The 13428-nt window shown below is 48.5% G+C and overlaps 1 protein-coding gene across 1 annotated transcript in view; it reads left to right on the top strand.

Moving 5' to 3' along the window:
- LOC133139591 (solute carrier family 2, facilitated glucose transporter member 1-like) overlaps positions 1-13193 on the top strand; it is a 29234-nt gene extending 16041 nt beyond the window's left edge. Inside the window, exons 7-10 of the mRNA XM_061259163.1 lie at positions 7144-7260; positions 7922-7958; positions 9622-9746; positions 13111-13193. Of these exons, the coding sequence (XP_061115147.1) occupies positions 7144-7260; positions 7922-7958; positions 9622-9746; positions 13111-13193 (362 nt within the window). The remainder of the gene's footprint in view (positions 1-7143; positions 7261-7921; positions 7959-9621; positions 9747-13110) is intronic.
- The last annotated feature ends 235 nt before the right edge of the window (positions 13194-13428 follow it).

Here is a 13428-nt window from a genome sequence, read left to right as displayed (position 1 = left end):
TAACCCTACTCTAACCCTGCGCTAACCCTACTCTAACCCTGCGCTAACCCTACTCTAACCCTGCACTAACCCTACTCTAACCCTGCACTAACCCTACTCTAACCATGCGCTAACCCTACTCTAACCCTGCACTAACCCTACTCTAACCCTGCACTAACCCTACTCTAACCCTGCACTAACCATCCCTACTCTAACCCTGCACTAACCATCTCTACTCTAACCCTGCACTAACCATCTCTACTCTAACCCTGCACTAACCATCTCTACTCTAACCCTGCACTAACCATCTCTACTCTAACCCTGCACTAACCATCCCTACTCTAACCCTGCACTAACCCTACTCTAACCCTGCGCTAACCCTACTCTAACCCTGCACTAACCCTACTCTAACCCTGCGCTAACCCTACTCTAACCCTGCACTAACCATCCCTACTCTAACCCTGCACTAACCATCCCTACTCTAACCCTGCACTAACCATCTCTACTCTAACCCTGCACTAACCATCCCTACTCTAACCCTGCACTAACCATCTCTACTCTAACCCTGCACTAACCATCTCTACTCTAACCCTGCACTAACCATCCCTACTCTAACCCTGCACTAACCCTACTCTAACCCTGCACTAACCATCCCTACTCTAACCCTGCACTAACCCTACTCTAACCCTGCGCTAACCATCCCTACTCTAACCCTGCACTAACCATCCCTACTCTAACCCTGCACTAACCATCCCTACTCTAACCCTGCACTAACCATCTCTACTCTAACCCTGCACTAACCATCCCTACTCTAACCCTGCACTAACCCTACTGTAACCCTGCACTAACCATCTCTACTCTAACCCTGCACTAACCATCCCTACTCTAACCCTGCACTAACCCTACTCTAACCCTGCGCTAACCATCCCTACTCTAACCCTGCACTAACCATCTCTACTCTAACCCTGCACTAACCATCCCTACTCTAACCCTGCACTAACCCTACTGTAACCCTGCACTAACCATCTCTACTCTAACCCTGCACTAACCATCCCTACTCTAACCCTGCACTAACCCTACTCTAACCCTGCGCTAACCATCCCTACTCTAACCCTGCACTAACCATCCCTACTCTAACCCTGCACTAACCCTACTCTAACCCTGCGCTAACCCTACTCTAACCCTGCACTAACCCTACTCTAACCCTGCGCTAACCCTACTCTAACCCTGCACTAACCATCCCTACTCTAACCCTGCACTAACCATCCCTACTCTAACCCTGCACTAACCATCTCTACTCTAACCCTGCACTAACCATCCCTACTCTAACCCTGCACTAACCATCTCTACTCTAACCCTGCACTAACCATCTCTACTCTAACCCTGCACTAACCATCTCTACTCTAACCCTGCACTAACCATCTCTACTCTAACCCTGCACTAACCATCCCTACTCTAACCCTGCACTAACCATCCCTACTCTAACCCTGCACTAACCATCCCTACTCTAACCCTGCACTAACCATCCCTACTCTAACCCTGCACTAACCATCCCTACTCTAACCCTGCACTAACCATCTCTACTCTAACCCTGCACTAACCATCCCTACTCTAACCCTGCACTAACCCTACTGTAACCCTGCACTAACCATCTCTACTCTAACCCTGCACTAACCATCCCTACTCTAACCCTGCACTAACCCTACTCTAACCCTGCGCTAACCATCCCTACTCTAACCCTGCACTAACCATCTCTACTCTAACCCTGCACTAACCATCCCTACTCTAACCCTGCACTAACCCTACTGTAACCCTGCACTAACCATCTCTACTCTAACCCTGCACTAACCATCCCTACTCTAACCCTGCACTAACCCTACTCTAACCCTGCGCTAACCATCCCTACTCTAACCCTGCACTAACCATCCCTACTCTAACCCTGCACTAACCCTACTCTAACCCTGCGCTAACCCTACTCTAACCCTGCACTAACCCTACTCTAACCCTGCGCTAACCCTACTCTAACCCTGCACTAACCATCCCTACTCTAACCCTGCACTAACCATCCCTACTCTAACCCTGCACTAACCATCTCTACTCTAACCCTGCACTAACCATCCCTACTCTAACCCTGCACTAACCATCTCTACTCTAACCCTGCACTAACCATCTCTACTCTAACCCTGCACTAACCATCTCTACTCTAACCCTGCACTAACCATCTCTACTCTAACCCTGCACTAACCATCCCTACTCTAACCCTGCACTAACCATCCCTACTCTAACCCTGCACTAACCCTACTCTAACCCTGCGCTAACCATCCCTACTCTAACCCTGCACTAACCATCCCTACTCTAACCCTGCACTAACCATCCCTACTCTAACCCTGCACTAACCATCTCTACTCTAACCCTGCACTAACCATCCCTACTCTAACCCTGCACTAACCCTACTGTAACCCTGCACTAACCATCTCTACTCTAACCCTGCACTAACCATCCCTACTCTAACCCTGCACTAACCCTACTCTAACCCTGCGCTAACCATCCCTACTCTAACCCTGCACTAACCATCCCTACTCTAACCCTGCACTAACCATCCCTACTCTAACCCTGCACTAACCATCTCTACTCTAACCCTGCGCTAACCATCCCTACTCTAACCCTGCACTAACCATCCCTACTCTAACCCTGCACTAACCATCCCTACTCTAACCCTGCACTAACCATCCCTACTCTAACCCTGCGCTAACCATCCCTACTCTAACCCTGCACTAACCATCCCAAATCTAACTCTGCGCTAACCATCCCTACCCTAACCCTGCACTAACCATCCCTACTCTAACCCTGCGCTAACCATCCCTACTCTAACCCTGCACTAACCATCCCTACTCTAACCCTGCACTAACCATCCCTACTCTAACCCTGCACTAACCATCTCTACTCTAACCCTGCGCTAACCATCCCTACTCTAACCCTGCACTAACCATCCCTACTCTAACCCTGCACTAACCATCCCTACTCTAACCCTGCACTAACCATCCCTACTCTAACCCTGCACTAACCATCCCTACTCTAACCCTGCACTAACCATCCCTACTCTAACCCTGCGCTAACCATCCCTACTCTAACCCTGCACTAACCCTACTCTAACCCTGCACTAACCATCCCTACTCTAACCCTGCGCTAACCATCCCTACTCTAACCCTGCACTAACCATCCCTACTCTAACCCTGCACTAACCATCCCTACTCTAACCCTGCGCTAACTATCCCTACTCTAACCCTGCACTAACCATCCCTACCCTAACCCTGCACTAACCCTACTCTAACCCTGCACTAACCCTACTCTAACCCTGCACTAACCATCCCTACTCTAACCCTGCACTAACCATCCCTACCCTAACCCTGCACTAACCATCCCTACTCTAACCCTGCGCTAACCATCCCTACTCTAACCCTGCACTAACCCTACTCTAACCCTGCACTAACCATCCCTACTCTAACCCTGCGCTAACCATCCCTACTCTAACCCTGCACTAACCATCCCTACTCTAACCCTGCACTAACCATCCCTACTCTAACCCTGCGCTAACTATCCCTACTCTAACCCTGCACTAACCATCCCTACCCTAACCCTGCACTAACCCTACTCTAACCCTGCACTAACCCTACTCTAACCCTGCACTAACCATCCCTACTCTAACCCTGCACTAACCATCCCTACCCTAACCCTGCACTAACCATCCCTACTCTAACCCTGCGCTAACCATCCCTACTCTAACCCTGCACTAACCATCCCTACTCTAACCCTGCACTAACCATCCCTACTCTAACCCTGCACTAACCATCTCTACTCTAACCCTGCGCTAACCATCCCTACTCTAACCCTGCACTAACCATCCCTACTCTAACCCTGCACTAACCATCCCTACTCTAACCCTGCACTAACCATCCCTACTCTAACCCTGCGCTAACCATCCCTACTCTAACCCTGCACTAACCATCCCAAATCTAACTCTGCGCTAACCATCCCTACCCTAACCCTGCACTAACCATCCCTACTCTAACCCTGCGCTAACCATCCCTACCCTAACCCTGCACTAACCATCCCTACTCTAACCCTGCGCTAACCATCCCTACTCTAACCCTGCACTAACCATCCCTACTCTAACCCTGCACTAACCATCCCTACTCTAACCCTGCACTAACCATCTCTACTCTAACCCTGCGCTAACCATCCCTACTCTAACCCTGCACTAACCATCCCTACTCTAACCCTGCACTAACCATCCCTACTCTAACCCTGCGCTAACCATCCCTACTCTAACCCTGCACTAACCCTACTCTAACCCTGCACTAACCATCCCTACTCTAACCCTGCGCTAACCATCCCTACTCTAACCCTGCACTAACCATCCCTACTCTAACCCTGCACTAACCATCCCTACTCTAACCCTGCGCTAACTATCCCTACTCTAACCCTGCACTAACCATCCCTACCCTAACCCTGCACTAACCCTACTCTAACCCTGCACTAACCCTACTCTAACCCTGCACTAACCATCCCTACTCTAACCCTGCACTAACCATCCCTACCCTAACCCTGCACTAACCATCCCTACTCTAACCCTGCGCTAACTATCCCTACTCTAACCCTGCACTAACCATCCCTACCCTAACCCTGCACTAACCCTACTCTAACCCTGCACTAACCCTACTCTAACCCTGCACTAACCCTACTCTAACCCTGCACTAACCATCCCTACTCTAACTCTGCACTAACCATCCCTACCCTAACCCTGCACTAACCATCCCTACTCTAACCCTGCACTAACCATCCCTACTCTAACTCTGCACTAACCATCCCTACCCTAACCCTGCACTAACCATCCCTACTCTAACCCTGCATTAACCATCCCTACTCTAACCCTGCACTAACCATCCCTACTCTAACCCTGCACTAACCATCCCTACTCTAACCCTGCACTAACCATCCCTACTCTAACCCTGCACTAACCATCCCTACTCTAACCCTGCGCTAACCATCCCTACTCTAACCCTGCACTAACCATCCCTACTCTAACCCTGCACTAACCATCCCTACTCTAACCCTGCACTAACCATCCCTACTCTAACCCTGCACTAACCATCCCTACTCTAACCCTGCGCTAACCATCCCTACTCTAACCCTGCACTAACCATCCCAAATCTAACTCTGCGCTAACCATCCCTACCCTAACCCTGCACTAACCATCCCTACTCTAACCCTGCACTAACCATCCCTACTCTAACCCTGCACTAACCGTCCCTACTCTAACCCTGCACTAACCCTACTGTAACCCTGCACTAACCATCCCTACTCTAACCCTGCACTAACCATCCCTACTCTAACCCTGCACTAACCATCCCTACTCTAACCCTGCACTAACCATCCCTACTCTAACCCTGCACTAACCCTACTCTAACCCTGCACTAACCCTGCACTAACCATCCCTACTCTAACCCTGCACTAACCATCCCTACTCTAACCCTGCACTAACCCTACTCTAACGTTGCGCTAACGTCTGCGTAGTGTCCCTCTCTGTACTACTCTGTTGCTCGGTGTTTTATCGTAGGTCACCTGACCCACTTTGACTTCCCTCACTTCCTGTTGGTCACAAGTTTTTCCTGTTTAAAAGTATGTTCAAGTTTTTTTTTTGTTTTTTTAATGGATGGAAAATGGATCTTAAAAAATATATTTCCAAGCTACTTTCCAGCCTTTCAACTGTAATTTTATGTGGAGGATTGGCGAAGGGGGGGGGGGGGGGGGGCGGCAAATTAAAGGCATCAGTAGAGTTACAGTGGAAGCAGCCTCCGTGCAGCGTGAGGTGTGATCTAATTAAATCGCAGCGTGACGGGGCGTAATGCATCTGTCCCTACTCGTCGGAGCGACGCACGACACAACCTGCGGAGAAACCGTACGAAGGAACGGAGGAAGGAGAACGAGGCTGGCACTAATTAACCCCCGAGCGTCCTCCACAATGCCGCACAAACCGTGCTCGTTATTCACCTGGGGGGGGAGGGGTGATTGGGCCATTTACATAAATCTATTATGTAAATTTCATGCACATTTATGTTCTGAACGGTTATAAATAATATTATGTCAGCTGCGCTGGCACTGGCACAAGGTGCTATTTGGGGGAAGAAAAATGTGAATGTACAAAAATGTATTAATAATATTGTTATTAAAATTCATAGAGATAAATAATCTGAGGCCTGCCGGCGGACACGTCGGCCACAGAGCCAAAGTGGGGGCTTGAGGACACATGGATAAGTACTTCCGCGTATTATCGTGATCGCAGCTTTGTTTTGCTCAAGGACACGAAGTTTGGAGGATACTGCAGCTGACGCGCCGCGCTCTCCGGGAAGCTGACGTTTCCCCAGCATGCTCTGCTCCAGCGGACCGGCGTTTGAATAATGGGTCCTGATGCAGACGCGTCTCGTGTCCAGTCACTCGCAGGACTGACTCTATTTCTGTCCTCGCTGTAAACCGCGCGCTCTCACACCGCTCTGACGCTCCACCGCAGAGCGCCAGAGCCACGGGCACGCGATCGGGAATGTGTGCGGCTCTGGGTTTATTGAGCTCTTTCTAAAGATCTTATTTACATTTTTAATGTCAGGGGGAATTAATGAGGACGAGTTTTACGTGCGTCTGCTGCTCTTGGAATCTTTCCATGAGTATATGCCGACTCAGGGGAAATTAGCACAGGTCTGTTTCAAACGGTAAAACAATAGGTACTAAATTAAAAGATTAATAAAAGGTATATAGCCTGCTAATGACTAGAATGGAGGAAAGTAAAGAAATACAGGGCTGCTTATTGTGTTTCTCAAATGGTTGCTGTTCAGACTAATAAGGTCAGAAGTGATTGATGTTTAAATGAAACAGAGTGATGTTTCAATGAAACGGAGAGTGATGTTTAGATGAAACACAAAGATTGATGTTTAAATAAAAGAGATCGATGTTTAAATGAAACGCAGAGATTGATGTTTAAATGAAAGAGATTGATGTTTAAATGAAACGCAGAGATTGATGTTTAAATGAAACACAGAGATTGACATTGAAATGAAGCACGGAGGAGTTTGTGTTTGAAGGTTGGGCTCACCCCCGGGGCTCTGGCTCCAGGACTGGGTTACAGGGCAGAGTGCCGGGGCCTGGGGCTGGAAGCTGGCCATACCTGGTCCAGGCAGACCGACCAGGCTCCACCCAGGACCAGGAAGGCCCACCAGAGGGGAGGAACAGGTACCTGGGCTTCAGGCGCGTCTCCGCTGCCTGGAATGGAGGGTATTACCTGCACTGCTCCCCACACCCTCAGAAAAAGGGCTCTTTGGCTTGTTTCCATGAAGCTGGGGTGCTCAATACAAGTCTGGGAGCTTTCACGCTTCACGCCTACGATGGAGGGCTCCCGTAAAGAACTGAAAAGGGTTCCTCTACAGGAGGAGTGTCCAGTCTTATCCAAAAGGGCTGGTGTGGGTGTGAGTTTTTGCCAAGGCCAGATTAAACCGTATCTAATCATGGTCTTAAACAACCAAGACATCTAGCAGTAGAATCAGGTGTCTTAGTTCAGGCACTAAAACAAAAAAACCTGCGCCCACCTCGACCCTTTTCGAATGCGATTTGACACCCCTGTCGCACTAGAACCCTTTTTCGTTCTTTACGGGAACCCTCTACAATAGGTGTGAAGTGTGAAAACTCCCAGACTAAGAACCCTTTAACTAGGAGGGGTTCTTCTTCTGTGGAATCGCAGGTGTAAAGGGAGATGCGGGCGCGGTTGTGTGCTGGTGATTAAAGCACGGCTGAAGAGCAGCAGTAGCTTCGTTAGCAGCTGTTGAAGTCCTAATGCGTTTAAGTGCAGCTGATTAGCGGGGGGTGAAGCTCTCTGACCCTCCTGCTGTTGCCGTAGTGATGGTGGTGATACAGTCGGCTGATCAGGGACATGGGTGAGGGAGCGATGAGCGCTTGCTTCGGTCTAAAAATCTCATCTGAATGGCGAGGCCATTTTCCTACATATATCGTTTTTTTACATGCAGTATATCGTGTGCACTCTCGCACTCACACACTCTGCCTCTCACGCACATGCACACACACACACACACACACACAGACGCACACACTCATACTCACACGCAAGCACACACTCGCGCAGACACACACACGGATGCACACACTCTCATAATCTCACGGACATATGCACAAACACACTCACACAAACCTTACTGGTCTCCTTGCTCTCCCCCATCCGTGCACTACTAACACTCCTCTGCAGAAGCACCCTGATCTAGTGCCACTCCTGTATCTCTGTGTCTTAATCTTCTCGCCCTCTCCTGTTGTCTTTTATTTAGTGTTATTTAGCTCCCGCTTATATCCAAAGTGATTTACAGTTGATTAGACTAAGCAGGGACAATCCCCCTTGCTCAAGGGCCCAACCGCTGTGCGGATCTTATCGTGGCTACAACGGGGCTTGAACCACCGACCTTCCGGGTCCCAGTAATGTCCAGCACATGAGCCACCAGGCTACATGCTGCCCAGTGTTTATCCATCTCTGTGCTGTAGCTGTTTACCACATCTGTTGTGTGGTGCTTCTGCTTTGACTAGCCATTCTTACTAACTCAGGCTATATTTACCATGTGTTGTGCACTAGACTTGATGTTCCTGGCTGTAGGAGGTAAGAGCAGTCATCTGGCAGATGGAGAGTTGCTAATTCGATTCCCCGCCCTGGGTGTGTCAAAGTGTTCCTGAGCAAGACACCTAACCCCCAAATGCTCCTGACGAGCTGTTTTTTTTTTACCTTGCATGGTAGCCTATTGCCGCGTGTGTGTGTGTGTGTGTGAATGAGAGGCATCAATTGTAAAGTACTTTGGATAAAATGTGCTACGTAAAATGCAGTCCATTTACCATAAAATCGTCTCAATAAATGTAATAGAATGCAAAGATTAGCCTCTGTAAGTACACCTAGCAACAGCTGCTGCTGCCCATTCGGGGTTTGAGTTGAGTCACGCCCGCCCCAGGGCCCGGAGATCCGTGGGAGAGATGAGCGGTCTTACAAAAACACCCTTCATCATTGTCATCCTCGCCGCCATTTCTGCAGAATCGCTCCGTTCCGAACTCAGCGCTTTTGACGTCTAATCTCACGCCACCGTGGGACCGCACCGTCTTCGCACGGTAGTCTCTGTGAACGAGTTAGCTGGCGGTCGGCTTACCGTAACTGAACGAAGCATAAATACGAGAACAGGCCGTTCAACCCAGCAGTGCTCCCCTACCACTAAAGTGCACCTACTGCCTAGTTGGCCTAAACGCTCAATAGTATCTAGCAGCATATTAAGGCTGGTTCTGAAAACCCCCAGTGTGTCTTCCACCCACTACATGTCCTGGCAAGCTATTCCACACAGTGACCACTCTCTTGTTATTGTATCATTTCTTAAAGGTGAGGGACACGAAGAGGGGGGGGGAAAAAAGGGGAACAGGTGTGCCTTGAACCCTGGTCTCGTGCCTGAGCGACGATCACGCTCCTCACAACTCCCGAGTCAGCTTGGAGCCCGAGCTGCCTTTTCACTTCACAAAGGCTGCTCCGCTTTTAATGATTTTTTCTCCGTGATTGATTAGCGAACGCGTAGATTACCCGTTTGACACCACCGCCTGCCCCCTGGGGGCCACAGCCGAGCGGGACCTCCGCTCGTCTGCGTCCGAGAGCCGCTCCCTGCGAGCGCTGACTGTTACACAAGCAGAACGTGTTGCTCTGGGCCTCTCTGGCAGAACAGTGGTAAACGCTAATCGCTAATTACCGCCGTGATAAAAACGGAGCTCGTTTGGCCTGCAGCCGCCTGCTCTTTGTTTCCGGCTAAAGACGGAGATTATCCGCGGAGGATTTCCTCTCGACAGACTGATTTTTAATTACCGCTCGCAGTTTCATGGACTTCATGTCATGTTTGCTGCCGGACCGCGGCGCGATAACACGATAGCTCCTCGCAGGGTGCCCAGGATCACCGTCTCGCCATACTGCGGCACACAAAGACCTCGTCCGGCTGTTGATATAAAAATCAATCTGCCTTGAAAATTTTTAAAAATATATATTTTAAAATATTTAAAAAAAAAAAGTATTTTCTTGTTTTCTTTTGTAAAGAAATGAGTGCCAAACAGTGAGGAGGAAAAACAGAGCTCAGGTACTCAGTGGTTTTCCCTTCAACCTTTTCTCTAGAGGAGAGAGAGAGGGAGCAGCAGAGGGTGTGTGATGAAGGGAGGGTGGGATAGAGGGAGAGAAGGAAGGTGGGATAGAGGGAGAGAAGGAGGGAGAGAGAGGGGATACAGAGAGAGGGAGAGAAGGAAGGTGGGATAGAGGGAGAGAAGGAGGGAGAGAGACAGGATACAGAGAGAGGGAGAGAAGGAGGGTGGGATAGAGGGAGAGAGAGGGAGAGGGGGATACAGAGAGAGGGAGAGGAGGGTGGGATAGAGAGACGGGATGTAGAGGGGGGAGAGATGGAGAGAGAGCGGGATGGAGAGAGGGAGAGAAAGGGAGAGGGAGAGAGAGGAAGGGAGAGAGAGAGAGGGGAGAGAGCACAAGGCCTTTAAGTGGTTTCAGAGCTGCTTGAGAAAATGGCAGGAGAACGAGTGATGGACTGAAGGAGAGGAGAGAGGGGGGTGAGAGAGAAAGAGCAAGAGAGAGAGAGAGAGAGACTGGAGGAATGGTGGTCTGTCCACTTGCTGATTTACACCTGGGATCTGGCCAACCCACTGAACTCTGTTTATCAAACTAATGAGCTGGCCTCGCTGAGTGAGTCTGCCTGATCTCTCTGGAGCGCTCCTGTTCGAGAGAGAAAACTCGAGCACTCCTGTTCGCCAGAGAACACTCCTGTCTGGATGATTGATGTCTCGCGATTCTATCTCCAGCTTTTTGTATTTAAAGGATTGAAAGTAACAAAAGTACAGCAGAAGAATGCCCAGTTTTGTAAACTCAGAACCCCTAACTCCTTATACGTACACATAAACAAGAACAAGCCACATTCAAACAATCACACACTGCCTGTAACTAAAAATAATTTGTGGTCTTAGTATGTACAAAAAAATGCTCTTCCAATAAACAATCACAATTTTTATTTTATTTTTTTACACAATGCTCTGTGTAACACTGTGAGACTAAACGCTCTGTGAGACTAAACGCTCTGTGAGACTAAACGCTCTGTGTGACTAAACTCTCTGTGAGACGCTCTGTGAGACTAAACGCTCTGTGAGACTAAACGCTCTGTGAGACGCTCTGTGTGACTAAATGGGGTGACATGGCTCAGGCAGTAAGAGCAGTCGTCTGGCAGTCGGAGGGTTGCCGGTTCGATCCCCCGCCTGCGCTGTGTCAAAGTGTCCCTGAGCAAGACACCTAACCCCCAAATGCTCCTGACGAGCTGGTCGGGGCCTTGCATGGCAGCCAATCGCCGTCGGTGTGTGAGTGTGTGTATGAACGGGTGAATGAAAAGCATCAGTTGTACAGCGCTTTGGATAAAGGTGCCAACCATTTACCATTTACCATTTACCATTTACTAAACACTCTGTGTAACGCTCTGTGACTAAACACTCTGTGATAGTAAACACTCTGTGATAGTAAACACTCTGTGATAGTAAACACTCAGTGATAGTAAACACTCAGTGATAGTAAACACTCAGTGATAGTAAACACTCTGTGATAGTAAACACTCTGTGATAGTAAACGCTCTGTGATAGTAAACGCTCTGTGATAGTAAACGCTCTGTGATAGTAAACGCTCTGTGATAGTAAACACTCTGTGATAGTAAACGCTCTGTGATAGTAAACACTCTGTGATAGTAAACGCTCTGTGATAGTAAACGCTCTGTGATAGTAAACACTCTGTGATAGTAAACACTCTGTGATAGTAAACGCTCAGTGATAGTAAACGCTCTGTGATAGTAAACGCTCTGTGATAGTAAACACTCTGTGATAGTAAACACTCTGTGATAGTAAACACTCAGTGTAACGCTCTGTGATAGTAAACGCTCTGTGATAGTAAACACTCTGTGATAGTAAACACTCAGTGTAACTCTCTGTGTAACGCTCTGTGATAGTAAACACTCTGTGATAGTAAACACTCTGTGATAGTAAACACTCAGTGTAAAGCTCTGTGATAGTAAACACTCTGTGTGAGGATGTTTTCAGAGCTGTGAGGTGTGTCTGAGTTTCGGGACAGCAGGTGTTCCCCTGGGTCCGGTGCATTCCTCTGTGCATCGAGGCCCCTTCCTAGGCAGGGGTAGTCATGGCGACAGCATGCAATCCCATAATGATCACTCCAAAAAGAAGGCCAGTTTAATTGTGTGTGGGCAGGTGCCTGCGCTGAGTGTGTATGGCTTTGAGTTGTGCATATAACCCAATATAACCCAATGGTTCTGTCCTCTATTTTTAAAACTCTATTAATGTTTTTAAGTGTTGATGTGTGGCTGAGCTGATTCTGTAGAGGCTGCAGATGCACGCAGGCATTCAGATTTGCCTCTTAAACAAGGTAGTTTTATTGTTTTTTTTTTTTCTTTTAACAATTTTAAATATTTTTCCTTTTTTAAAACACACTCAATAACACAAACAAATCATTTAAACAAACACTTAAACCAAAGGGAACAAAGACATCAAAATGAATGGAAAACAAATTTTAAGAAAAAGTGATTAAAAAATGGTCACAAAAAACACAGAATCCGACAAAAATCAATATACAATTCGAAGAAACAAAGGTGGATTAAAAGACCAAGAAATAGGAAAAAAGAAAGTCCATTTCGCTCAGGTTTTACTGTCCTGAGAGGCTTCTGTGTCCCTCCTGTGCCTCTTAAACAAGGGAAAATGGAAATGCGGTCTCTAAGGGTTAAAACCATTTACATACTTGACCTCAGTGTCGTTTAGTGTCCATTTTCTTACCAAACACTCACATCCAGGGTGAGCAGCTTATTGATTTTGACGCATAGCTCATATCTATTTAACGTATAAACCATGTATTTCTACTCGAGAAATGTACTTTCATTTCCTGACTTCAGGTTTAAACGGCTATAGTGGAATCACTTGGATTTGGAGGGGGTAATACTCAACCCGCTGTCCCTGTGCCCTGTTCAGATTCTCCCCGCGATCGCTGCAAAGACGTCTCAACCTTGGACGGGTTCAATCCGATTACAGCTGCTGCACTGCACCAGCCCTGAGTCCTTTTGGGACCGGAGTGCGTGCGTGCGTGTGTGTGTGTGTGTGTGCGTGTGTGTGTGTGTGTCTCTGCGCGTCTCTGCGAGCACGTGTGTGTGTGTGTGTGCGTGTGCGTGTGTGTGTGTGTGTGTGTGTGTGTGTGCGTGTGTGTGTCTCTGCGCGTCTCTGCGAGCACGTGTGTGTGTGTGTGCGTGTGCGTGTGTGTGTGTGTGTGTGTGTGTGTGTCTCTGCGCGTCT

The sequence above is a fragment of the Conger conger genome, chromosome 10, assembly GCF_963514075.1.
Source record: "Conger conger chromosome 10, fConCon1.1, whole genome shotgun sequence".
Classification (NCBI taxonomy): domain Eukaryota; kingdom Metazoa; phylum Chordata; class Actinopteri; order Anguilliformes; family Congridae; genus Conger; species Conger conger.
The sequence above is the reverse complement of the archived record's forward strand: the minus strand, read 5'-3'. Positions and strand labels throughout refer to the sequence as shown.